Source organism: Apteryx rowi, unplaced genomic scaffold (genome assembly GCF_003343035.1).
Source record: "Apteryx rowi isolate R43461 unplaced genomic scaffold, aptRow1 scaffold_976, whole genome shotgun sequence".
NCBI classification, from domain to species: Eukaryota; Metazoa; Chordata; class Aves; order Apterygiformes; family Apterygidae; genus Apteryx; species Apteryx rowi.
The window spans coordinates 93,579-121,557 of record NW_020451289.1 but is presented as its reverse complement, the minus strand read 5'-3'; the positions used below and the strand labels follow the sequence as shown (position 1 = coordinate 121,557).

The 27,979-nt window shown below is 39.7% G+C and overlaps 1 protein-coding gene across 4 annotated transcripts; it reads right to left on the bottom strand.

Annotated features, from left to right (window-relative positions):
* Position 1: 1 nt before the first annotated feature.
* Positions 2 to 27,979, bottom strand: ITM2B (integral membrane protein 2B). Of its 4 annotated transcripts, XM_026054960.1 has the most exons (7): positions 27,709 to 27,759; positions 20,450 to 20,508; positions 10,347 to 10,475; positions 8,002 to 8,208; positions 5,862 to 5,972; positions 2,106 to 2,256; positions 2 to 726 (listed from the first exon to the last, which is right to left on the bottom strand). In XM_026054960.1, the coding sequence occupies exons 3-7, from the start codon at positions 10,422 to 10,424 to the stop codon at positions 638 to 640; spliced, it is 636 nt and encodes a 211-aa protein (XP_025910745.1). In that variant the 5' UTR covers positions 10,425 to 10,475; positions 20,450 to 20,508; positions 27,709 to 27,759; the 3' UTR covers positions 2 to 637. The 4 variants fall into 4 exon arrangements, with proteins under 4 accessions (XP_025910745.1, XP_025910743.1, XP_025910744.1 ...); XM_026054958.1 differs by lacking the exon at positions 20,450 to 20,508 and having other exon boundaries at positions 8,002 to 8,205; positions 27,709 to 27,979; XM_026054959.1 differs by lacking the exon at positions 20,450 to 20,508 and having other exon boundaries at positions 27,736 to 27,978.

The following is a 27,979-nucleotide window of genomic DNA, read 5'->3' as shown; positions in this document are numbered from 1 at the left end:
CTTTTAGACAAACAGGTTTATAAGATTTATTTTCCATTGCACATACATGGATTATATACAAGTTAGTAACATAAGTTACTTCTTAATTTTCTAAAAGATTGTTACAGCAAACACTTGCCATTTTAAAACATCAAGTCAGAAATCAATCTAGAAAGGTAAATATGACAACATTTTAAAAATGAAACAAATTGCACTTTGTTAGGGAGAGTCAAATACAGGTTTGTCTATATGTTGTAACAAACTATATAGCAGGTAATATTACAGTTAGAAGTAGCTCTTGCAGTCCATTTGTACATTAATAATTCTTTTCAATTTTACTTAATTAAAAACTGGTGGATATTTCAAAGACTTTCTCTTCCTCCTAATATTTAAGATTCATCACATGAAATGCACTACCAACTAAGTCTTTATACAACTGCTATTCAAATATAAGAAGAACACCACACCTGAAAATAAGGAAAAACTAAAACATTGATTTTACATGTATCATGAGATGAAAGGTATGGAGGGTGTTCAGCAGTAAAGCCCTGTCCACTACTTACATAAAAGAAGATTTAAAAAAATAATCACTGCACACAGTACAAAGGGTGGGGTCATACTGTAGGGTTTTAGTCTCCTGTAACAGTAATATTCCTCATTACTGTTCACAGATAAGAGTTTCCATGGCAAACCTGTTCTCAAAGTGTCGAATCTTTCGGCAATTGATGGCTTCACGCTTCTGAATTCCTGTTTGCATGAGAAAAGAACAATGGAGGGTAAACAGAAGATAAAGTGATGTATATTAGAGACATAATAATTTTACATTTACTATAAGATGTCACCAGAAATCAGAACCACCTCTTCTCAACTCCCTCTCTAGGGGAGAATACACACCCACACCCACACCCACACCCACACCCACACCCACACCCCAATCAATATCACACACTTGGGGGGGGGGGGAAATCAATACATAAGCAATGATCCCAGAAGAGGTGTGGCACCAAACTGCAATACTGATTTTGTTAAAACCAACCTACCAAAACTCCCCTAGTTGTTAGTTTTAACCCAGATCCCCATCTCCCTCACTGTGTGGCTGTAAAAATGCTTGTGGGGGATATAAGAGCAAAAGAATAAGCTGCTAAAGGCAAAGAGTGGAATAGTCTCTTTTCACCAGCGGTAGCTATTTAAACAGCAGCATCAGGGAATCAGAGAAGGACTGAATTTGACCAAATTTTAGTCAAAATAATGCTCAATACCATACCTGTACTCATCATTTACCACAAGATCAACATACTAACTTTTGAATTGGATTCTGCAATTAAGATCTTTTCATTTTTAAACATTATTTAAAATTATTTTTATAAAATAATTTTCTCTTCCTCAGTTTCCCAAGCAATCAGATTCAACAATATGACTGCACTGTTTGAGTATACACTTGTGTATCTCTTCTTTAGAGTTAAAAAGAAATAAAAAGCTGAGTGAAAACAGAGTGAAAATTAAGTATTAAGGTAACACATAATATTTTCACTTGTCAAGGCTCTTCCAAATGATCCTTTTCAAACATTTTCCATGAACAAGTACCAAGCACTACAACTKTCCTGTGAAGACAACACTTAAACACATTTCACTGCTGCAAATGTGAAGGCCTGGACTCATCATAAACAACTCTGGTGACAAGAAATACCTACAGGTCTGCATTTGGACTATGAGGCTAGTCTTCCAAAATTGTCAAATATTTTTTCAGTAGAAAAATGGCTTCTCAYATATTAAAGGGGTTTTTTGCTTCTTTTTTTTGGGGGGGGGGTGCGGGGGGTCAGGAAACAAGATTGAAGGAAAGCATCGCTGAAAACTTGAACCACAAAAAACATACCCATGCACACACACAAATTTTAACAGTTCCTAGCTCATTGGGGCCTTGAGCACTTTTGCACAATAAAAATGACTGATTTCCATACCTACATGGAAAATATCAGACATACTTAAGCCCACAGAGCCAGTTACTGCAATAAGCAACCCTTGCTTTAATAAAAGTAATTGCTTTCAATACAATCAAGCCTATTCATTGAATTCAAGCAGCACTGAACTTTCCACAAACACAAAAGCTTGCACTGAGTAACATTTACCCTTCATGGCTTCTTTGCGCTGTAGTTTATAGGTTTCCTTGCCACGGCAGAGGCGGTAAATAAAGAATCCCAGCTGATCCACATTTTCAATGCGATCAGTAACAATCATTTGTTCGTGAATCAGATAGGACTGAGGCAAATATGTTCCAGCCTGCGAAACAAAAATACAACAGCTCTGTCAAAACCCATCACTTCCTAACCTACATAYATAAGGAACACTTTGCACTGTTTTTCTTTGACATGGCTGCCATTCAATAGAAAACATTTTCTTTCAATTCTTTCAAAATATGTTTTACCTACAGAGTTTTATTATAAACATGCAAACATGACTGTACTGTACTACAGAAAGATATAATGAGTATATGAAAAAAAGGTCACAAAACTTCCACTGATGCATAGGTCCACCACTCTTTTGTTGCAGTAACATCAGCCTTGAGCAGGAGACATGTTTTCTTCCAGGAGTACAGATTATCATGGATCAAACCCTGCAGTTCTCATACAAAATTTTCACTTAATTAACAATAGTCTAACAGACCTCAATGGGAACTTCTCCCAAATAAGAGTTGCAGAAGCACATTCTAGATAAATAACTTTATTTTTGCTGATATGTGCCAGGTGCAGTATACTCCCACTGCAGTCCATGGGGTTTTGGAAGCCTTAAACATTTCCGCAGCAAGGATTACAAATCAGATTCTAAATGGACAGAGTGTCTAGTCCTATAAGGAATCACAATAACCTCCCACAGTTGTTTAAATAGAAAAGTATTAGAAAGCCATTGTGGTACACCAGGTGTTTTAAGGCAATAAATTGAAAATGGGAAGAGACAAGATTATGCAGGCTTCCCAAGCCTTCTCTAGCCCCTTGGGTTTAATTTTGCCACAGCTGAAATGACAGAAGAATCAGGCTCTGTGCAACTTCACTCAGAACATAGTGCACCTAACAGACAAAATACAAAGCTGAAGATGCACATATATATCAACTGATATCTTAATACTGCTACTGGCACCTAATCATCAACATTTCTGAAATGTTATTTAATTTAAAGAATCCTTTTAGGGTGATTCTTAATTATGACACTAAAGAAGGTGTTGTTTGCTTTTTAAAAATAAAAAAATTGGTTATTATGAAAACAAATTTAGCTTCTGTGGCCAAAGATCACTATACTTTTTATTGTCAATAAACAGTTTGAAATTTGCATTACAAAATAAGACTGTCTTTTCAGTCTAAACGACATATTCGGAAGAAGCTGATTAAATGCTATTCTCTTGGGGGAAAAAAAAGTTAAGGACTGTATAACATTCACTTTAAATTAGGAAACTTTTCTTTGCCATGTTCTATGAGGAAAGCCAGGGCAAATATTTTCTTTGCACAGGAACTCCCAAATGATCCCATTCATTATTTGGTGAAAAGCTCGGTTATGAAATCTCTGTATCTTAATCCTCGGTCTCCAGAATTTGAGGAGAGCGTCCCGAGGGAGCGCCGGAGCAAAGAGGCAGCGCAGATCGCAGCACCGAGGGCTCCCGGCAGCCTGCGCCCTCCAAACAGCGGGGCCTCACCACCCTCCGTGGGGCTGCAGGCAAAGGGGCAGCTCAGCAGCTATTTTCTCTGCCCAGCTCCTGGAGGAGCAATTACCCATGAATGCCACCTTTGAGATTCCTTCTGCATCACGTATGGGTAAAATTGGCCAGTTGGCTCCACAACAGGAACAAGACTGATGGACAAATATATCTGGGTTTTAGCCTTTCCCTGTCTGCACACTCAAGCAAACCACACCAATACATGGAAACGTGGTTCTTCAAGCTAAAAATGTAGCTTCCTTAAAACACAAAACAGCCCAGAGCACCTCCATCCTCATAAAATTTCCTCTGCCTGTATCAGAGCTCATTTTAAGGAACTGAACATTTTAATTTTTTGCCTTGTGCAGCCAACGTGACTGCAGGACAGCGAGCAGGATTTTATTCACTTTGTGCAGCTGAACAACAGTTTCACAAATTTCTGTTACAAAACATTTAAACTGATATTCTGAGACATCAAGTGCCCACAGCATTTTGTTAATACAATGGGAATTAAACAGATGTCTCGTAAAATTAGGGCACTCACTGTTGGGGACAATGAGGAAAACAGTTTGTTTTTGCACAGTTTCTATTAAATGCATGATGCCTGGTTACCCTCCTCCTTGTAAACCAAACGTATTTGATTTAGTACAAGTGACAAACTAGGAAGTGAACAGATTTTAACACTGGAATTTGTGTGGAATCAAAAACAAAACAGCACACACAAAGCACAAAACATATGGGGTCACTGAGTTTTACAGACACCATCTCCTCTTTACGCACAGGAAATGTACATAAATGTGTGGTTAGGTAGCTAGTCTCAAAAAAGGTATCAAAAAAGCAGCAGAGGCCCCATTTGTGAAGTCATTTCCCACATGAAATTTATTTATATACCAGAACTAGCCAGAAATGGCTAAAATGATTCCTGGAGTCATAAATTTAAATCCTTGTTTGAAAGAGTCAAACCCGAAGATCACATTATTAATTCTAAAACTATAAATATTTTAAAAATCCAGTAAAATAACCCGATCCTAGATACAAGTTAACTTATCAATTCTTTTGTCCTCCTTAAGTATTTCACTGTTCTGCAAAGAAACCAGAAGGCTTACAAACAGTGCAAATACTACTTGGGTCTGCATTAAAAACATACATATGTATGTGGAAGAGAAAAAACATGGATAAATGTAATTGATATTAAATTAGCAAGAGACCACATTAGATTATCTGCCCTGGCCTCCTCAATTTCACAGGCCATTACCTTTCACCCAGTTACCACTAGGAGCAGAACAGCGGGTCTCCAGAGTGGTGACAAGCCAGCCAGCACCACAGGCCAGGCAGCTCCGTTCAATTATCGAATCCTGCTGGGAAGCAATTAGGAGTTCCTACAACGTTATACTGAAAACTCATGTTCAGCAACTGCGGTCTCTCAGTCCTTCTCAGGATCCTTGTTTTTAAGAAGACAGAACCTTTTCTAAAGGCATGGTGTTCGTTTCCAAAGATGCAGAACCAGGAATCTGACTATACTAAAAAGCACCTTGTTTGAGTGGGCTTTGCTAATCATATAGTCCAAATCTTGACCATGTCTACAAAATCTCCCTGGAAATATTATGATCAGGGACTTGCATGCAGTGCCATTCCACCGCACATCGCGCAGCATATCATTTCATTGAGCATGTTCAGCAGGTCCCACACTAGCCACTGGATCAATTCAGGGCCAGCCCTATGGAGTTACGCTTTAAACAACACCCACATTAAATGATTTCCCAATATGTCTACTTTAAGTCTCTCAGCTAACCAGTTTTAATCCATTGCATACATGCTTTATGGAAACTATAGTCCTACTGGTTTTTAAATTAAAAAATAAAATAAAATAAAATAAAAACAAAACTGTAGTACTAAGTCAGACTCCTCTCCAAGAGTCTAGGCACACCACATGTACACAGTTAACTTTGTCAACCAAATTTGTAGCATCAGAGAATGAAATCCAATTCACTTGTCTTCCTCTGAGGTAGTAATTCCTTCACATTTGTAGTTAATTAACCAAGAAAGTTATAGCCTTTTTTCCCCTTTTCGCAAAGATCTCTAGTGATCAGTTAACTTTCTAACACATTTGTCAAGTGTGAACATCAGAGTTCTGGCAAAGAAAAAGGAGAAAAAGAAAAAATCTTGTCTTAAGAACAAATCACTTACGATTTAACCATACCTTGATGTTGATGAGCAACTCCAAGAAATTTTTTGGTGGCATAACAACTGAAGTGTTCAGGGGAATCACATAGCACTTATCCAGGCTAAGGTCGAGATAGGCAGTGAGTCTCTGGTGAGGAAATATTTATTTTAATCAAAGTAACTAGAACATCAGAAAATTCACATAAAGACTTTGCTAAACTGCTATTGCCTCATGTTTTTCTTCAAGTTATTGTTTTGTTCAATATAAAGTCTGACAAACTACAATTTGAGGGTATGTAAATGCAGAAACAAAAGGCAGTCTTGATGAGAGTTTAAATCTGCAACAGGGATTTGTCCAAGACAGCAGGCGATAAGTAGTTCAAATGCACTACAGTAATGGAATTACAAAAGTATATCGTTTATTCTTACTCGTGCATTTTGAAATATTAGGGCAAAAGCCTTGCTCTCCACGTTTTTATATTTTGTTATACTGTAAAGAGAAAAAGCTACTGGAAAAAAAATATAGGAGAAAGAATACTGCATGTTCTAAATAACACAAAGAAAAATCCCTTATTTTTTCCAAAATACTACTGAGTTGAAATGTTATTGATTATTCATAGCTGAATTATCGTCTTCATATTACCTGAACTGTAACAGTTGCCATTATTTGAGTAAAAAACAGAGATATAAAAGCATAAAAGCCCTGGGAATTATACTGATGAATCCTACAGCTCCATTCATGGAGCTGTATTTTGCTGCATCCATTCTTGCCAAAGACGACATTATCTCAGGCTGCTATAAGCTCTAAGGCTGAGGACATATGTAAAATACTGAGCACCAAGAGCCCAATAGTCAAAATAGTACCAGGACAGCAATCATCAGTGCAACTAATTTCATTGTATAGGAGTAAGTGCTGTGCCTATGGCAAGTGTTTGTGCACTGACCTCAAGAGCAAAGCATTAACGATACTTTGTTAATTTTGACCCATTAAATTCAGAAAGTAAGGTTTCTACAATAATATTATATTTTTCCTATTCACTTTTGACATGCTGTTTAGTTTTTCTAGTTTTCTCTATTTAGAGGCTCTGATCTTAAACAGAAGCTTCCTGAAAATATTCAAGATTATTTTTAAATGACATAGCTTAAGCAAGCAATGTTTTTCTCCAAATCTGGTTATGAATATTTGATAGCACTCTCTTTGCCTGGAAAACTTTAAAGTTTGCATTAAAAAAAAAAAAAAAAAAAGGACACTTTCCCTATTCTTCTTTTTCAGCCTGGCTTTAAAAAAAAAAAGCAATTGAGCAAGGAATCTTCAAATGTTCACAGCAATGTAGCTTCCAAAAAAAATCAGCTATAGCGTATTTCAACACTGTCAGACAGTTTTCACCAAGCTGATACAGAAAAGAAGGGCTTCTAATTGTTTCACAGTACTTATCATTACTACCAAGTGCTATAGGCCCATCAACAGCCTTATCAAAAATTACTATCAAGATTTTAATCAAACTTGTTTCTATGAAAAAGGAAGGAACAGCTTCAATACCCTGATTCAGGTCATTTAGGAAACACAGTAGCCTGTAGTGCATGAGAAAAATATAGCTTCTGCCAGGCTGCTTATGACATGTAGGGAATGATCTCTTTTCCAGAAGCAGCTGGTCAGCTGCTTCTTCCCTTTGCTTTCTTCAGCCACTTTGGGGCTCGTGAGATACTCTAGGACAGCATCTCTCGGGTGCATGAGCAGGGCTAGTGACTTCAGATGCAAAAGTTGAGAGCAAAGATATGAACGCCTGTTACCAACTTCCCTTGTCACCACAGCAGTTGGGTCAGATTCTGGCTTGGTGCACTTAACACAATAAGAACTATTTTTTTCCGCTTTCTTACATTGGAGAAAAGAAATGGCTCCAAGATTTTTCCCTTTTTAAAAACAGAATTTTATCTGCACATGGTGGTTTACACACTACATCACGATGATTGTATAACGCTGTACTTTGTATGCCAGGTTAATAATTGCTTCCAGCTTGCTGATGATCAAAATGTTTCTACTGCCAAATCAGTTGAGGGCCCTCCCCACCCTTCACTTTCCCCCACCAAAATAATTAAAGAGTACATTAATCAGGATGACTGAGAGGGAGCATTTTCAAGTTTTAAATGCTTTCAGCTTCTTCAGAGATATTCCTTACCCGATGAAAGTCATGGACGATATCAGCAGGATCACTGTCAGCAAATTCAGGGACTGGTACACTGATAAATTCAACGTCTTCCTCCTCCAGTATCTGAATATTTTGCTCAATTTTGTGGTAGCGAGCACTCTGAGCCGCTGCCCCAGACTCGGGTAAACTTAAGCCATCTTCAATGTACTTTATTCCACAAAAGTACACACCGCCCTGCTAAGAGTAGTAAACAACCCAGCAACAAAAACATCAGAAACCTTATTAGAAGTTTAAAACTAATATTCTCAAACCACCATGGAGAAGAAAAACTTGCCAGACTAGATGCAATGTTTTCCCTTTAATTTGATTCACATATAGACTAAACTAGGAAACAGCTGCTATCTACAGCAACAGGAACATGGGTAAAAAATCTTGATTCTTCTGAAGCCAGTGGAAGTTCTTCCCTTGAATTCAAGGAAAACAAGATCCCCAAAGCAGGTTCTTAAAGTCTAGTCTTCCATTCTGCACCCACTATCTGTGGCACATAGTAATTATTGACTGTAGTTAAATCACAATTTAATAATAATTATATGCACACATAYAGACTTTAAGAACTTTATATTCTTTTTACAAATGAGACAATTTTAAGACATTGAAACTGATCATCCAAAACACCTTTAAGAAAGCAAATCTAACTTTGAACTTGGTCCTGCTTTGAGCAGGGGGTTGGACCAGACAACTTCCAGAGGTTCCTTCCATCTTAAATTATTCCGTGATCCTGTGAAGTTCCTTAGGAGCTCTAAAAGGCTTCAGAAGTTTTGAAAGTTGGTTTCTAAAATAAATTATTTTCCATTTTGTGCATTTTTAAAAGGCAAAAGGGTATCCAAAAGAAAATAAAACAACCAGTTCATGTCTTTTGGTCACAGTACACAAGGCAGGTTATCTAAGCAGAGTGTAAAAGAGACTCCTCATTCAAAGGAAGTTATATACCAAATTTATAGGCCGGATAGTTTTAGAAACACACCTTATTGCTGAGCATATGCACATGGCATCAATTCAGAATTTCTCATTGAAAACATGTCTTCAGCGCAATGGTAGCTCAGTTATTGAATGTTTCCTTCAACCCAGCTCTCACTCATACACAAGTACCACAAGTTCAAGTTAAACAGCACTTTCAATTTCAGCTAGCTGTCATGTGAAAGGTGGAGCCAGTGTTAAGCATGAAACATGAGCTAGTAATAGAGCAGACCTTCCGCTACTCTGAGCTTGTTAATCCATCAAAATGTGCTATGCTGTTTAACCACTGTTTGYAACACTACTGCTCTCCTGTAAATTAGGTTAACTTGATAGCTAAAGAGACTAGAAAGTGCAAGTGCAATTAGAACTCCTCATACTACATAAATTTGCTTTCCACATTAGCAGCTACTAAAATGAGGGGGAAAAAAATCTTGGTAGCAGGGACAAGAACCCAGAATTTCTGCCTTTGACTTATGTGCTCCAACCAGTGGGCTAAACTCAAGTTTTGCTTATGCTCTCTCGTCCTGACCTTGTGAATCTTGCAACCCAGGCGCAGCTTCTTCAGGAGGGAGGGTGCGCTCACGCCACTTGGGTGATAGCCCAGCAAGTCCAGTGCTACCCAGTGACAATTCCCCCAGAGGAAGACAAGATTTAACTTGGATCTCCCACATTCCAGGTAAATGCTCCACTTCCCTGGCACCACTACCTTCCCAGGGCTCCTCCTGCAGTGGTGCCATTTTTTAAGGCATTAAAAAAGACATTTTGTCAGAGGTCCAATCTTGTCAGCACAGATTACGCTTGACAGAGCATGTTTAACCACGTAGGCTGTGCCTACATTGGTTGGAGAACCAAAGTCCCCTGCAGGGCCTGTTTTTCTAACCCCAGTGGGAGTTCGGAAGGAGCGAGTCATTGCACTACTCTGACAAGCGGTCTCTTTCCTGTGAGGMAGCAGTATTGTGGGCATCTAGGAAACTTGGGGTCAAACAAGAAGACTTTCAAAGAGTCAGGCCACCTTCAGTATTTGGCAACTGCTCAACAACAGGTAAACAGATGAAAATTCGGGACACTGAGGTTCCTAAACCCAACTCCTATTTGGATATAGTCCCTTCTCTAAAGGGAGGTTTTCAGAAGTGTTACTCCTTTTAATCTGCCAGCTTCATTTCTGTTCTCCTCTGCTGATAGGTAACCTTAGACCAGGCCATCCACTTTGCCTTTAAAAAAAGCTGAAGTTTTAGAAAGATAAAAATGGGAGTAGAAAGGCTACTTAGTTTAGTCTGCTGCCTTCCTTCTCTATTCTAAACAGAAAGGCACGAAGGAGAAAAACACAACCCTCCCATAACAAAATGTATTCAACTTACCTGGAATGCAAAATATTTGTACAGATAGGCACCACCCAGGATCACACCAGCCAGCATAAAGGCCAATCCAAAGCACATACACCAGCACCAAGCCCTCCTCTGCCCCACAGGCACAACATCATCAGGGTCCTAGGGATGTATCAGAGAGAGACCTTCAACACAGTGTTCCCAAGACATGCAAGATAGCAGATAGCGCAGACCCAGCAAGTACAAACATTGCCTACATCAAAAAAGGGTAATGAGCACTTTATCACAGTTATTTGAAAATGTTTCTTTTTTCTTTTTCTTTTTCTTTTTCTTTTTTGGTAAAGTTTAAGGTGATCTATTTAAGTTGAGGTTTAGGGTAACCTGCACTAACAGTAACTTTTTAATGCCATCCTCATGGACTAAAGCAGCAGACTAAAATCTTAAGGAAGAGGAAGAAATATGGAATCTCCCAAGAAACACACAGTGAGCCATTTTACAGATTGGCTGAGAACAGATACTTTTCTGTCTGCAATCTCCATGCAGCAATAGCATACAGAGGAAGCTAATTCAGAAAGGTCAGATTCTTTTTTAGCCTACAATTTAGGTGAACCTGAAGAACAAACGAAAGGTCAGAGGTAATCACAAGGGCAAAAATATATCCTTTCCTATGTTGTTCCATCAGGAAGAAAGATACTTTACCACCTCTGCTGGCAAAACAGTATGAGTGGGATTGGGGAAACAAACAAACAAACAAACAAACAAACAGCTTTAAGAAGTTCTAGTTTAGGCAACTTTGTGCTGTAAGACAGCATTGGCCATGCCCCACTCACTCTGCTGCATGTGTTACACTAAAGGAACGACAGGATGTTTCTCCTTCAGGGCACTAGTCTGCGTAATCCCGCAATCCCCACAGGCATCCTGAGCAGTGGATGGCTGCTTGCAAAATCTTTCCTCCATCAGCCACATCACAATGCTCTTTCCTCCCCCAAGAGTTTGCATAACTCGCATAAAAAAAGAAAAGAAAAAAGAAAAAAAAAGCAGCAGCATGATATTTCCCTAACATTCTTTGACTCATTCTATTCAAAACCATGATATTCCTGGAAAAATATCAGAATTCAAATAAATACAAAGCAATTCATTATCCCTTCCCAACCAGAGAAACAATAGGATAGCATGATGACCACGATGAAATCATGATAACCAAGCAAAAAAACCCCAAAACAAAACACAAAMCCCCCCCAGAAACAGAGGAAGAACAAGAGGCAAGAAGATGCTTGTAGTTGTAGTTGTCAGTGGATATTCTGTTTGTTTTTTTTTTCCTCTCTCTCAATACTGTAAAATTATCATCATCACAGTTTGCAGTATTTGCTAATTAAGATGATTTCCTGCTTAAACAAAGTTTCAGGTGTAGCTCCCACGCTGCAGTGTCCCACCTAGGACGGGATTCCTCTCATTTGGCCACAGCCACCTCTGAAAGACGGACACCACATGAAAACAAGGCCCTTCCTACAGGGAGTGGGGAGAAACACAGAACGACTCATCCCAGCTATCTTTGACTGGGATAAGTAGTCTTTTGGAAGTACTTATTTCTTTTCACTGATTACAGGGGGAGACTCCTCGGTCAACAAAGTAGGTACCTAATTCATAGTTAGCTGAAATTAGGTGAGGCGAAACCCACCTTTGCAGCACCCTGCAATTATCTTCTGTACATGAGTGGCAGTGCAGTTTCTTTGCCAGGCAACAGTTGCCAGTATCTGATTCAGAAATCTTTCGAGTCAAACTGAAGATAATTCACAGATTATACTTGACATTACCTTGCAAAGTGCTGCGGTAAAATCAGACTGAAAAACCTCCAAAGGTGGAGGTTTCACATGACTACTCAACTAGACAAAGCCATGGCTGATCTTGTTTTGGCAACCATCCCATTTCTAGAGGAAGGTTGGACCAGATGACCTCCAGAGATCCCTTCCAACCAGCATTTCTGTGATTCACTGCAAGACAAAGTTAGAGTGGCTTGAGAATGGTGGCCATTGACTGACAAAACAGAATGAAAAAGAACAGGCCGCAACTTTAAAAAGTTTTCACATAGCTAATTATTAAGGAATTCAGTACAAAGAATTACTAGCTACGTGTTTTTTACCCTGGCTGTTTGTAAAGGCTGAGAATAGAACATAATACCCATGGTAATCTAATTAACTTTCAGGTCAGGTTAAGATTCACTGTGGATTCTTTTATAAATCATCTCAATTATAAAACTAAACCAGGTAAAACAAGGATTTTTTTTTTATGTTGCCCCTGTACCATTAGGTAACTATTTCCCTAGATACTTCAAAGCATAAAGGACATTTAATTGAAACCTTTTTAAGTAGTTATCATATAACTGGTTATAAGTTTGTGTGAGAAAAATGGATGAAAAATTGGCTTTGAGATACAACGCCAAAATATTCCCTAGCAAAGAATGTAAAGAATATCTTTATTCTCTCCCAATGCTGTTTTTATTTCCTCCCTATATTTTTTCCCAACCACAATTATCCATTTGCGAAATAACTGCCTCTTCCATTGATTCTTGCATCATTTTGTAAGTTCAGAAAGACTTACTAAATACACATCTGGGAGACTGTGAAGAAGTAATATACAGCATGAACGCCTACCCAGATATGGGGCTTACCTATCAAACTAACTTTGCATAGGCCACAAAAATAATCAGAAATGGAAATGTAACTTTTACACTTTTACCACACTAGGAGGAACCAAAAGGGCAGGTTTATCAGTATTCTACCCTAGATACTTTTGCTTGGTATACTAGATGACAGATGTAAACTATGGGTTTTAACATATAAACTATAGGTTTAATATGATTTTTTAATCCTCTACCAGCAGCTAAAATTTATCATTACTATTTGCGAAGGCATCCCTAACTGCAGTACATTATGATATTTTGTATTTATGAAGCTGCCTGTTGCAGTGATTTGCTCACATCCTGCTGAAAACAGCACACCAAATTCTCAAGACACCCGGTTTAGCCTCTTGCATGAAAGTACTGCATCTCAAGAGAGAGGAACTACAAGCATTAGGTAGCAGTGAAAACATTTTACGCTGCTGAAGAAGAACAAAGAATTGATTTCCTCTTCTGAATCTGAAAACTAAGTACATCACCAAGCAGCCACCTTAAAATTTTATAAATAATCTACTGAAGCTAAGTTATACTCACATTAGTAGCTGTCCTGTGGCTAAGCTGGCTAAGCTTTTGTATTGTTGCCATGACAGCTTAGTTTGGGCTGAATTGACCCAAAAGAATAATTTGTCCCTCGCTATATAAATCTGACCCTCTGCACTACAAGAGAAGAAAGTGTGATTGATGTTCACCCTCCTTCCAGGTGACTCCTGGTCTGAAAGAAAAACCATTAGCTGAAAGTAGATCCCCACTAATAGAGATGGTGCTGAATTAGTGCTTCTCCCCATCGGCGCGACTGCACTTTGTGCCAAGACAGCACTGCAGGCTTCTGAAGCCAGAATGCAACACAAGGTTGCGGCCTCACTCGCTCATTTTTCTCTCAGTCAGCTTTCCACTGCCGGAGATATCTGACAGCAGGAATTATCATGTATTTGAGGTGAGGATTGACTTCTAAAAATATGCTTCTTTTCTATCTTTTATGAGCAGTAATAACCAGGAAGTGCTGTTCCAGTCCTTTTGCTTCCCCTCTTCTGCTTCATCCCTGTCCCACATACTTCCTGCTCTTTGCTGAATCCTCGACCTCAGGGTGATGCCATAGAGCTAATCCTCTTTGATGCAAAATGCCATAAGAGGAACTGGATACAAGTCGGATACTGGCTTGTTTCCCTTGATGAGTTGTTTGTTCTAATTGGAGAAATTTTGATTAGCCTGTTTCCCATGGACAAGATATAAAACAGAAGCATCTCTCTGCCCTGCTTTCCTTCACTTGTATACTAAATCCTACAGTGTTTAAACTAAACGGTTCAGAATTTACAACCTGAACACTTCAAGCTCTGGAGAATCAATTTTCTTGTAGATCGAAAATGAGATGTACTAAATTATCCCTCCTTCAAGATTTAAAGATTTCGGCAAGGTTCTCTTAAGTCTGTCTTCTTGTCACAAAGAAGTTTCAAATACGACTGTAGTTTTCAGCAAAGATGCCTTCATGGGGTGACCGTAACAGGTAATGCAAAGCAGCACTCACTCATTACTGGAACTACAAAACACTTTCAAGTTGGACAAATGATATCAGAAACTATTTGACAAAGTACTTCTTAACTAGGCAGATCTTCACAAGAACACGTATTGACAACAATTAGCTTTAACTGGTCTGGACTGGATTAAAAGAAAAAAAAAAGGTATTAACCCCTAAACATGCAAACTTCAGCAGTTAAGAATGGCTACTGGCTGTATATTCTCTTGCTCTTTTCGTTCAGTTTTAAGGTTACTACTTTTTTCTTTTTCTTTTTTTTTTAAACAAAGTACTGAATTTCAGAGGGACCAAATTCATGTTTGGGGTAACATCACAAAATTCTGATGACAAATTCTAAAACTGAGCCACAAATGCGTATAATTAGATTTGGTAATTACACAGATTTTCCCCTTGTGACTTTTTGTACATAGCGGAATATAATTGCTTTAAAATTATAAAAGTAAAGCAGTCTAAAAATTCATAAGGCATATGTCTAGTTCATATTAGAAAGGGTGAGAAGGAGATTATCAGATATTCTTTCTTCGCCTAAATTAAGGACAGATCAAATTATATGATTAAAAGATTAGGTATGATTCAGTTAGATATGAATTCATCTAAACCAGATGTGATGGATGTGCTTGGATGTGCTGTGTGGGGTCTAGAATATTTTGTGACTATTGGGCACCTATGCAAAAGATAATGGCCTGACTTTAAGACTAGGTATGGTAGAGATAAAAATAACTTGGTGAAAAAAAGAAGAAAAAAAAAAACACTTTCAGAAGCGCCACACTGTCTTTGATCCACAGAGAAAATGGATGCAGAGTATTACTAAATAGTATTAAATAAAAATATATTTACAGCATAATACACAAATAGCCCACAATTATGCATCTGAGAATAACATCTAATCTATATATACAGGGGTTTAAGAGGGTAGAAATGGTTGGAAGCTGTTCAGAATTGTTTTCTTCGGAGCCCTTTGTATCCCAGTTAGTTCACATGGGCTGACAGAATATAAATTAATGATGGATAGCAGTCCCTAAAAGTGTTTGTTAATGAGGGAAGCTAACGTCTTGAAATAAAAGTGACCAGTGGCTGTATAGGCTCAATTCTGTTGATCAAGCTTACCTGTTCTGACTTGAAGATCTGACATCTTTAAAAAACCCTCTCAAAAGACAGTCAATTTAAAATGAACTTAGTTTAGAAGGAGCTTTGCATTCTGCCCATGGTATTCCTGCCTGAAGACTGCTCCAAGCTGGGGTCTATTTATCACATATTGTAGATGGGAAATTAAGGCAGGCTTTTGCAAGACTCCTCACTTAGCTGGCAGATGCTGCTACTCTGGAAGGCCATCATACTGATCTGCCTTTCAAGCAGCAATTTTATGCTTCCTTATAAAATTAAGCAGAAATCTTAAGCACAATGATCTTTTAACTTACTGTTTGGAAAAACAGACTCTATATACAATAGATGCTCCATAGATCTCTTACTTGTTACAAGCAGTGATGTAGTCTGTCTACTCTGGGACGGTAAAGCCTGAAAACATGCTACGGTTGTTTATGTGCAGTTGGTATCTGAACACTGTCATCCTTCTGCGGCAGCACAGCCAGTTCCTCTTCTCTCAAGATGGACAGCGACTCGTCCAGCTGGCCCAAGGCTGCCTGCCTACAGACTGGCATGGAAACCAAACAGTAATTCCGGTGCTGCTTGCTGCAGTCACGTAGTTTGGATAACCAATTAAATTAATTATGTAGAACTATCTATTAGGTAGTTGCTACTATTAGCTTTTTCCTCTATTTCTAATATCTGTATGCTATTTTCTATACAATACATACATCATAAATACAAAATTTATTGTATAGCACTGGGAAATACAGTAGTATCAAGGAAACACATTCCAGGAGGCTTCCAAAGACAAAGGTCTTTTTGATAAGGGTTGCATGCTACCATACAACACATTTTGGGGGTGTTTTACTAAAAAAAATGAGGTGTCTGGCAAATTAATCATTTCATAGTTCAAAACATCACAACCATCATGGAACAAAAACACTAATGTAAGCAGCCAGCTGAAGATCACATTAGAAAGGGAAGGAATGATTAAGAGATCGGTGCTGGTGGATGGGAAGGGAGTTGGATGTATCTGGGAAGATGGTGGTGAAAGCAGAACAAAAATAAAAGAGAAAACAGACAAGAAAATGAGAGCAGGAATAAAACTAGAGAAAAACATGGAGGAACATAAAGAGTTCAATTTCTCTGCAGGAAGTCAAGAAAAATTACAACTGCAAAGTGAATGTAAAGTATCTGAATCAGCAGTTCACCCACAGCTATGTGATAGAGGGACAATAAAAAATGCCTTGTATTGGAAGAGCAATCCTGCAACTCTGAACTGCTGTGAGTAATCCCGATTTACCTAAGCATTCCCTTGAACTTCTGAGAAAGAGATTACAGAACCTGATAACAGCCAACAATTAAAAAGGACACTTAAAGAGATTCAGAGGGAGATACTGGGGAAGCCTGTAACTATTTGGTCTGCTGCTTTGATTGAATTTAAGAGCAGTATTGTTAAGAGTGGTAAATTTTATTGTTAGTTTTGGTCTTATATAGACTAGAAAAATGCAAAAAATCCAAGCACACTTATTTAAACATCCCAAAAGTTCTGTCTTTGTAGACAAGGCAAGTGATTTATTCAGGTAATTCATATCTACACCTTTTGGCTATATCCTCATCTCAGGCTGTCTGCAGCAATTGTAGAATGAACCATACATAATGTGTTCCCCAAATTGTTCCTTCTGTCTCTGTCCAATTCCTGTCTCACACCACCAAAACCAGAGGTTTCATGTCTTGCCGTAATTTCCCTCCTATCCCATGTCTCTGCTCCCCATATCTTTCCCCCTCCCAAAGTAGAGGGTTCTCTGTTCTCTGCCACATGCCGAGTACCGGGCACACCTCATTTCCATTTCCTCCCTTAATTACTGCTCTACAAGATAGATTGTTCAGGGTGTCACTGTGCTACACTCTCTCGGAAAGATGAGCYGGGCTGTGGCTACAGAAGTGCTGCACCTTTTGCCTGCCACGCTGACCAGCGCTTCTGCGCCTCTTGTCTTCTACTTCCACTGTAAATGCTCAGGGTAAAGAACTGCCCTCCTCCTCTTTTTTTTTCTGTACAACAGCACAACAGGATCTTAATACACATACAGAGTTTCTCCATAGCACTAATGTTATATAGCAAGAGGATTAATGAATACGCCTAAGCAATAGCTTCATCTTAAAAAAAAAAAAAAAAAAAAAGTTCCAGAAGTGCTAGGTCTGTGCTAGACAAGTATCAAAGCTCTGCACAACCTTATTTCCTTTGCTTTAAGGCTTTACGATTCTTCCTCCTCCTCCTCATCCCTCTGCCCCTCATCACAAAACCTCACAAAAGCATTCCTGTCCATGATACTTATAACACTCTCAAAAATATATGGTGTTTTTAACTGTCCAGATGCTGAATTCAGAAGTTCTGGCGCCACTGACATCCACACAGCCATGCAATTCCCATCATATAGAATATAAAAAGTTTTCATATGTTTAGCCAGTGAAGAAGTGCTAGAAGCCAGTTCTTATATGATACCTAAATGTGTAAGAATCTAATTATACATTCTCATAAATTAAAACTATGAACATTTGTTCTGCATTCCACATCATTTTTTCTGAAGTATTTTAAGAAAAGAGATATGCCCTGATGCAGCAGTTTGCAAGGCATAGACCAAAACACATAGATATCTTGCACAGATATCTTGCCAGAGGTGCCTGATGTATGTTTATTATGTCAAACCAGAAGCCCCCAAACCAGGAAGTTATACCGCACATCCTTTAGAACAAATTTCGCTTTCAGAAAACAAAATCACTGCACTCTTTATGGAAGGCCACATACAACATGTCAAGCATGACTTTTCTATAAACTGTACAATTCTGAAAAATGCTTCATTTTTACACAGTGCCAAAATAAACCCTTTTCCCACCCACACCCATTATTTGACTTGAAATCGACTTGCATTCTACCATACTTAAAACCACACTAAATAAATCTATAATTTTTAAAATGAAATATTTATTTTCTTCTGAATTAGTGTTTTAAAACAGGCACTTAAAAGGTACCTATTTCACTTTAAAAAAAGATCAATACTAAATTATGTTTTTGACCTTGATTGTTCCAGTCCCTGTCTCTTCCTTATTCTGCTCGCTTCTTTATCTGCATATTTCTCTGCTTTTTTCATATGACTGCCTGAATCTCAGACATTAGTATGATGAAAAGCTATGCGGATTTAACCCAGATTTCTCTCAAAAGCCTTGTTTCCCAAATGGCAATGGCTCTTTCACCCAAGAGATCTCATTAGCATGCACATACACACCACCACGCCCCAGAATTTAATAACTATTCCCAGTTCAGCCACAGATGGTAAATCATCTCAAGCAAGTTACAAACATTGTGTCTCAGTTTCTCTTAAATAAAAGCAAGCTAACCTAGAATCACAGAATCACTCAGGTTAGAAGAGACCACGGGAGGTCCCTAGTCCAACCTCCTGCTCCAAAGCAGGGTGAACACTGACCTCAGACCAGGTTGCTCAGGACTCTTGTCCAGTCAGGTCTTAAAACCCTCCAAGGACTGAGACGCCACAGTCTCTCTGGGCAACCTGCTCAACATTTAATTCTCCTCAGAGTGTTTTTTTTTTTTCTTTATACCTTGTTGGAACATCTCTGGTTTCAATTTGTGTCCATTTTCTTGTTTTCTGCTGTGCACCTCAGTGAAGATCCTGGCCCCACTTCCTCAGCAGGCTCCCTCAAGGTATTGGGGAACTGCCCTGAGGACCCCCGAAGCCATCCCTTCTCCAGGCTGAACAAGCCAAGCTCCCTCGGTCTCTCCTCACCAGGCAAGGGCTCCAATCCCGACCATCCTGGTGGCCCTGTGGAAATCCCTCCAGTCTGTTGATGTCTTTCGTGTACCTGAAGGCTCTCAGCCTTCATCACTGCCAGGGCACACCGGTGACTCATGCCCAACTTGCTGCCCACCAGGTCCCTGGGTCTTTCTCAGCAGAGCTGCTTCCCAGCCAGGCAGTCCCCAGCCTGTACTGATGCAGGGGTTAGTCTGTGCCAGGTACAGGACTTTGCACTTACCCTCGCTGAAACTCATGAGGTTTTGTTCAACCCATTGCTCTAGCCTGTCAAGGAAGTCCCTCTGAATGGCAACCCTGCCCTCAAATGAACATATCTTACTAATATATATATATTATTGGATTAAGGTGTGTAATATCTCTACAGCAAGCTGAGTTCTCTGAGCAGGAAGTGTTTTACAAGCAAATACAGAATGGCATTTAATTATAGCACTTAAAAGTATCAACACAGAAGAGCTGACCTTGAAAAGCTCACATTTAATTACACTCTCTTTCTAAAAGAAACTATTCTAACAGTCTAAAGGGCTTCACTGCAATTAGACTATTCAAAGCTTGAAGTGGAGCATATGCTCCAGTACTCAGTTCCTCGCTCCATCACACCTTCCAGAAACGCAAACACTGGCAGGTATTCAAACACCTTGCCAGCTACCAAGGGAGAACTTCCTATAACTGCAAGCTTCAGACAAGACAACTCATCGTTATATGCGGCAGCCCTGAAAAGTCACATTCAGCCTCCCACCCTGCAGAGGACACTGCCTTTTCAAATACGTAACTGCAAGGGTTTTCTGCATAGACGGCATCTTAAAAAAAAAAAAAAATAATAATAATAATAATAAAGACTTTGATTCAGCAGCCACGTGAGACTCAGGAGCCATGGGACTAAATCAGCGCATGGGTCACACAGTGAGAAATTCACCCCAGAGATCACTGCCCCCTCCCAGTCACGATTCCCCCCCATCCCCCAATGTAGTCTTTTCCCAGTCATCCCACCATCTCCTTCAGTTGCCCACCATCCTACCCCCAAAACAGCAGAAAGCCGCCATCAAAAGCAGAGGAGTCTGCTGAATCTTTGAGCACCTGAAGAGGAAGAGAACCATGAATTAGCCAAGGATTTACGTTCAAGGAACTCTCCTCTTAAAATACATGTGAGTTATATATATATGTGAATATCTGAAACTATTTGGAAAGGGCAAACAAAATGTCAATTTAATTTTTTCCATGACCTTCATCATAACAGTTGGGCAAATATTACTTTGCCTGTTTTTTTCATGATAAATTTTGAAAGGCTGTTGCACAAAGGACCCTTGCTTGTCAATGCAGCATATATCATTCAGAGAGGAGGTGGAGTCTTTTTATGTCCATTAAATCATAGGCCACGTGATGTCTGCTGCAAAAACATTTTTGATTTTATTGCAGAGCTCAGTCTTATTAATTCTCTCTTTCCTTTGGTTTACCACATCTGTAAAATTGGGACACACATCCCAGTTTTATGAATTAGTATGCTTTTCATCTGTAGATTCAAAGTAATTTCCACTGAGGATAAAAAGCAGTACATAAATAGTAGGAAAATGAATGTTGTATTATTCATATGGACCAGGAGACGAAAACAGATAATGCTAACCTTTGTCAATCGTGACATAAATGGAAAAAAGGAACCTATGCAATACCAAACAGAACACATCATTACCTTCCAACTGTAGTTCTTACATTTGAAATATATCATAAGGTTTTCAGAAGCACAGAATAAAGAACATTTAAAATAGTTAAGACTTAATAATGCAAGATTTGCTCTAGAAGATACTTCCTGAGAGTCACAGACAGAATTATTTTTCTTGTGTACAAGTTATTCAGTATCTGTAGCTAGTGGCTACTGAATAGAAAAGATGTATAATGCTGACAAATAATCCAAAACACTACTTCAAATTTAGAGTAAAAGCAAGTATGCTTACCACTCTTTTAACCCTCCCCCAAATCACTATTAGCATATATCAACAAATAATAAACTGCTGACAGGAAAAATAAAACATGGAAAATATCAGGCAAATATTAAAAATAATTATTGTAGATTATAAAAAACAACTGTTAGATCATATTTACAATTGTGAACATTTTCATTAAAACATAACAGGAAAAACCATATATCTATATTTCAATAATAGTTTACTTTTGAAATATAATTGACATTCATATGTTGTATTAGACATTCATTATAATGGAAAGAAGTCTAAACCATTTGGACATTTATTTTGAAAATATCATTCAAAGAACATTTTTTTGGAATGTTTGTTTTTATAGGAAAGTTTAGCTTTTCATCTTGATCCAAATCTTCAGAAACGAACAAAGTTTCTAAACTTCAGCAATTCCCAGTGAACAGAACTTTTGGTTCCAACAGCCTCTACTTAAAAATGATACTTTATACAACTATTCAATGCAACTGTCTRAGCTAGTGTCTTGGAGCTTATCAGAAACAGAAGAATACTGTATCACAGAGGGTATTTGAAGACATGACTGAACATAAGAAAACTGTTTACGGCATCAACAACCATAACAATACATTACAGTGCAGGAGAGCTTTTCTAGATACTGCACTGTACAAAGATCCATCTAATTACGGACTTCAGTACATGACAATGTTATACAATAAAAATTTTCTAAATAAGTTTTTTGGGTGGGGGAATATCAGCCAAGTATAAGCTTGCTAATCTGAAAACAGAAATTATTTAGAACTGTCTGTATAAAATAACATTCTCCTTATCTGCCTGCTCATCCCTATACTGAATTCATGATATTTATGGACATCGACTCTTGTTTGGGCAGCCAAAAATGTAAATGATACAAACAACTGAACAAGGAGTTATCCCAAAGGTCTGGTAGAATACATCCTGTGTAAAATATTAAATATAATTCTCCTGAAAAACAGGGGAAATGGTTGCATTTCCAAACCAACACTTTGTATTTGTTACTCAGGTCAGGAAGAGATGAGTAACAAAAAAAGGAAGTGAGATATGGACCGCTGACAGAAATCTGCTGTCCCACAAGTTCATTTCTACTGCTTGAAAATTAAGGGGGGGGGGGAGGACAAGCTCTGCAAGATTCCTTTTTGGACTTTCTAACCTCTGATTCCAAACTTCTAAGCTAGCTTTCAAATTGGGAGAGATTTTCAGAGCAGCTTGGGGAGCTCAAACTCTTAAAGGTCTGAATTGTTTTTTGAGTATTGTTCTCTCAATTGCTGGCCATGTCTACCGAGTAGCTTCAGGGGACAACCATCTCAAAACCACAGTGATCTTGTTTTCAAGAAGCTGCACTACTTAACCAGTAGCACAAATCACCGTGCAAGGAGAAAGCGGGGGTTAACATCAGCTGCAAGATTTCTCTCTACTTGTGAGAGGAACAATCCCTGCCACAAATTCTGCTGATGTAAAGTCAACTTCCTTGACTTCATGCTTACACATATCCATGAAACCAAATAAGTAACAAACCTGGGTGCTCTCATGCCTGAAATTGGTAGGTTTGGTTCTGGGTATCTTCCTTAAAAAATACTCCAAAAACAAGAGAGGTGAAGGGGGAAAAAATTCAGTTTGCTGAATTTTTTACTTCTGGTCCTCTTTTGAATAACCATGCCTTAATCCACAATGCTCCAATAGATAGCAGAAGCTGGCTGGTTTAACCACCTAGTGGCATCATGGAAAATACAAAAGAAAGTCCCAAAGAAGGTTGCTCTTTCTCTATTAGGGAGTGGTGAAAGACCTATAGAAAACTTTAGCTGGAAGAATTAGGACTGTGAAAGAAATAAACCCCTCTAGTTAAAACAAAACAAAACAAAACCCAAACACACAACAACAACCCCCCCCAACTACAGACATATCGCATAGTAAGTGGAAAATCCAATTTTCCTGATAGCAAAACAATAAGCAAATTTATTACTATTTACTAGTATAGAATAGCAACTACAAAGCTAACACCTGTATTTCAGAAACATCTAAAATCAATTACACAAAATCCAAGGGCTTTTCTACATGGAAAAAAGGGCTCAGTAGTTGCTCAACAGCATTTCCCAGGTGGGTCCTCTTATTCTGCATTAAAAGCACCTATTTTAGTATGCTTAAAAGATTAAACTAAACTGGGGGGGAAAAAAAGAAAAAAGGATTAATTTTACAGTGAGGAGTAATAAGAAATAAATGCAGAGGTAATAAGGAATAAATGCAGGAACAATAAGGAATAACTGCAGAAAGATGCTGTGGTTTAAATTCTTAATGTTTATGCTTTCACATTAAAATCTCTCTATAGATAYGGCTATCCAAAGGTCAGCTATAATACGTAAATGTGAATCTACAGCTTCTGTCCACAAAGCTGTTATCTGGTAAAGACACGCCGAGTTGAGCATCCTGGGAGAAAACAGGTTGCTACCTACTCCTGGTGTAAAACAGCAGCTGCCCGAGGGTTACTGGGGGCCCAAAGAACTTTAGGGAGGACTTAAGCTACTGAACACGCCTGCCAAACATCTGAAGGTTTCAACCATGCCCAGAACCATCTCAGGCACTCCAAAGACCTATTGTAGGGATAAGTGTTAAAACACCACACATTGTTTGTTGGGAAAATGGGTCACAAAATACCCTATTGTACTGAAGATGAGCAAAGCAGAAAATTAAATGTAGCCTGGGAACCGTCACTAGGAATATTCTGAATTTTGGCCAAAACTTATGGCATAGAAGCATCATCCCAAAATGAGCAGCATACCTGTAACTGTTGCCTACAGCAACTGTAAGTAAAGAGCCCCTTTCACAAGGCAAAGTGATAGGCATTTCATGCAGAAAAAGGATTAACACTTTTGATCTTTAAACTCTTTTTAAGTAGCAAATTCTAATGCATAGACCACTGCTAAAGCTTTTTTCAAGCTGTCGTTCATGTGATACATCCTCTAGTCTCCTCCCCCCTTCTTCTCCCCCCCCCCAATTACACTTATTATTGTCTGCATAGGAGGTTATTAGGCAAATTTTGGAGTGGTCAGAATTACTTCTATGCCACATCATCACCATACTTTGGCTGCAAACTCTCTCTAACAAGCCCAAGGAAAATTATCTGTTTGAGAGTAATCCTGCAACGGCAAACAGAATTGTGGTCTTCATGCCACCGCACTGGAAAAAAGCAGCAGAACAAGACAGTTAAAGAACTAGGCCAAAAGCTCATTCCATGAATCTTTATTTTCTGAACATTTCAGAGTCTTTGACTTTATTCATGAACATCATCTGGTTTACCGCTATCTCTCTGAAATCACTGGAAGTTCTTGATAATCAAAATATAAAAGCGTTACTCTGCTGATCCTCTTTCAATCCTAAGTTTTTCATTTGCTTTAAGACAAAATGCCTCCCAGGACTTTCTGCATAAAACCAATCTTAATAAAATGCTAATTTGTGCATCTTTCACATTTACACTTGTGATCTAGATCTATTTACTGTCCTATAGAAACTCAATGCCTGTACAAATACTGGAGAGGGGAAAACAAATGTCTCATATGCTGTTTTGGAAATGTGACTTTTTTCCATTCTATCAGAACTCACTCTTCTAAATACGTTCTCATATTGCCTTCAAACCCTACTTGAAGCTAAGCATCTTCCAGTGATGAAATAAGTGATATGAATAACACAGTTGTCAGGTATGGTTTATTTTCCTTTCCTCAGAAAAAATGCATATGCAGTSCAAGTTCCTTGTGGAAAGGGGGAAAAAGATTTGGCTTTAATATACTATACTTGAGAAGGCAAAGTTCAAGGAGCATACCTTGCATTTACCTTGAAGGGATCAAGTTTTGCAATGGCATCAATTCTTTTGTCTGCCATCAGAGAACAAATTCCCCAGAACTCGGAGATCCAAATATCTCCACAGCTACATAACATCACTTGTTTCAATACTGCTAAAACTGCTTCAATACTGCTGTGTATTGCTTAGCCTCACCTACTAAAGCTACAGATGACTCTATTGTATTCCAAAATGCTTTTATTTATGCTCCAAAACACACAAGCTCAAAAAAGCCTTATTCGAGAGAGTTTTGCATGTCAGTAGGTGTAGGTCTGCAGTTCTGCTAACAAAGTATGGAAATGTGTCAAGGAGAATGCCGAAGCCTTGCTGTCCCTCAAGAACGCTCATTTGCTGCTGGAATTGTCACCTGTAGAGAGCACCCACTCCTCACATGCTATTCTGGGACTGTTTTAAGCCTTGTTCAGGCATGTTCATCCCCTGATAACTGTGCAAGATTCCAAAGGACTCCTAAGTAGCTACTGTGAAACTAGACAACCTTTTGACCCGTTTAATAAGCGTCTGTAGTTCTCATTTCTGAGTAGGCAAAGCAGTAATAAGACCTGGCAAAGTTAAGGCAGATCCTGTATCTCTTCCTCAACTGAAACAATTTACAGCTCTGCATTAAGGAAATCATAATCAAATAGCCTGCTTCTGTCAGACTCTGGACAGGGTCAGGAGGGTTTTCTCCCCAGCGTACAATTAGCCAGCTGTATTTTCTTTGTTTAGCGGTAGAAACAACAAACCCAATTTGGTAGCCTATCTGGAAACAACATCGCCCAGAGGAGATCCGAGTTTCAAGGTAATATGGAAAACCTTTATTTTCAGGAACTTGTCATCTTTGTCCTGCTTACACGGCTCAACTGCTCACCAAACCCAGTATCAGGAAGGAACTTCCCAGCTCAGGGTGGATTTGGGGAATCTATGATCTTCCAGTAGTCAGAGAACAGCTCTACTGCTTGAACAAGTAGGCATACAGATCACCTAACAGATTTCCCATAATTGCAGGGAATTTGAGCAATRATCCTGCCTCTTCTGTTGTGGTACACCACTGTTAACTGTTCTCAGGACTTAAGTGTTTTGGTTCAAGTTTTATAAATTGAGTACGTTTGAGTTTTATAAATTCAATATGTTCAGTCAAAAGGGTGAAATTTAACCACTTGCTGTAGCCGAGGGATGTCACTTAAAAAACAAAAAACAATAAAAATCTTGTGATCCTTTTTGGGCTTTGAACTGACACTGGATTCTGCACATGAGAAACCTGGCTCCATTAAAAACAACAGCAAAACCTACGCTGGGGCAGAATTTCATGCTAGAAATTCTGCTCGAGAAAGTAATATCTGTTGAATTTCATCACAAAGGTTTAGGAAATTAATGAGCAGTATCTCTTTTGCAGATCCAACTCTGTAATTTGGAGGTCTAACGCACAAAAAGATTATGAAAGCATATGAAAACAGCAAGGCATGCATTTATCTGCAGCTGGCCATTTTTCAAGTTTTCATGCTCTTTACAAAGAGCTTAGATCAAATTATAGTAGTTCTAATTAAAAACTGGTTTTGATTACGGGAGGACAAAAAAAAAAAATGCAACCCAAACCTTTACATTTTGTGCAGTTTTCCACTTCAAAACCGGGAAAATTTGGTTGTTGCGCTGCTGTCCACTGCTGCTCGCGGACGGGGAGGGAAGGTGCGAGCGATCAGAGCTTGGGTACTGTTTTGGGGAGGGGGACAGCAGCTCTTTGTTCCTTTATTCAAACCAACACGCCAAGTTTCCACACAAAGTTTGCTGCGGCACGCAATTACCGGGCTCTGGAAACAAGCTCCTATTTCCCCACCGTAAAAAATAAGTAAATAAATAAATAAAAGTGGTTCCTAGCCTAAAGCAGCGCAAGTTGCTAGATTTGCTAGAATTTACCCACGCCGCCGAGGGGGGTTAAGCGTTGCCCGAGTGCCCGACGCGATCCGTCTCCTCCGCGCCGGCCAAATCCTGCAACGGACCAACCGCCCCCAACGGCCCCCGCCTCGCGGCCGCCCGGCTGCGCGACCCCGGGGGACGCGACCGGTCCTGCCCGCCGTAAGGGGAGGGGGCCCCACGGCACGCCTCAAAAGGGGCGGAAAGCGTCTTAAARGCCCAGCTGGACGCGGTCCAAGCGCTGCCGGGCTCCAAAAAAAAAAAAAAGCAAAACCCCCCAAAGTACGAAGAAACGGGGCTTTAAAGCCCGTTCTCACGTCAGCCATTTTAGAAGCAGCGGCAGCAGCAGCAGCCGCGCTGGGCACACGGCTCTGCAGCCCGGCCCGCCCGCGTTTTACTGTGCTTAAAAAGAATTAAATTGGCCCCGGCACCCCCCCTCCCCCCGTCCCCTGCGAGCCGCCGGGCGAGGTCGCGGAGCCCCCCAGCGCCCCGCTCGGCCGGGAGGGCGGCGGGCCCCGGCGCCGGTGCCTCCCGCCGCGGGGCCGCGCAGCTCGCCCGGGCGCCCGGCGCCCTCACCTTGGCGTCCGGCGGCAGGATCAGCACCTGGCTGTTGTCGTCCTCCTTCTTGGCCGCCTCCTTCTGCGCCAACGCGGAGTTGAACGACACCTTCACCATGGCCGCAGCCCCAGCAAGCGGAGAGGGAGGAGGAGGAGGCCGGGAGGGAGCGCGGCGCGGCGGAGCTTCGCGGGCTGCCTCTCGCCTGCCTCGGCCCCCCGCTGCCGCCTCGCCGCGACTGCTGCCCCCTTCCCCGTCCCTCGTCAGGCGGCGGTGGCGGAGGAGGGCAGGG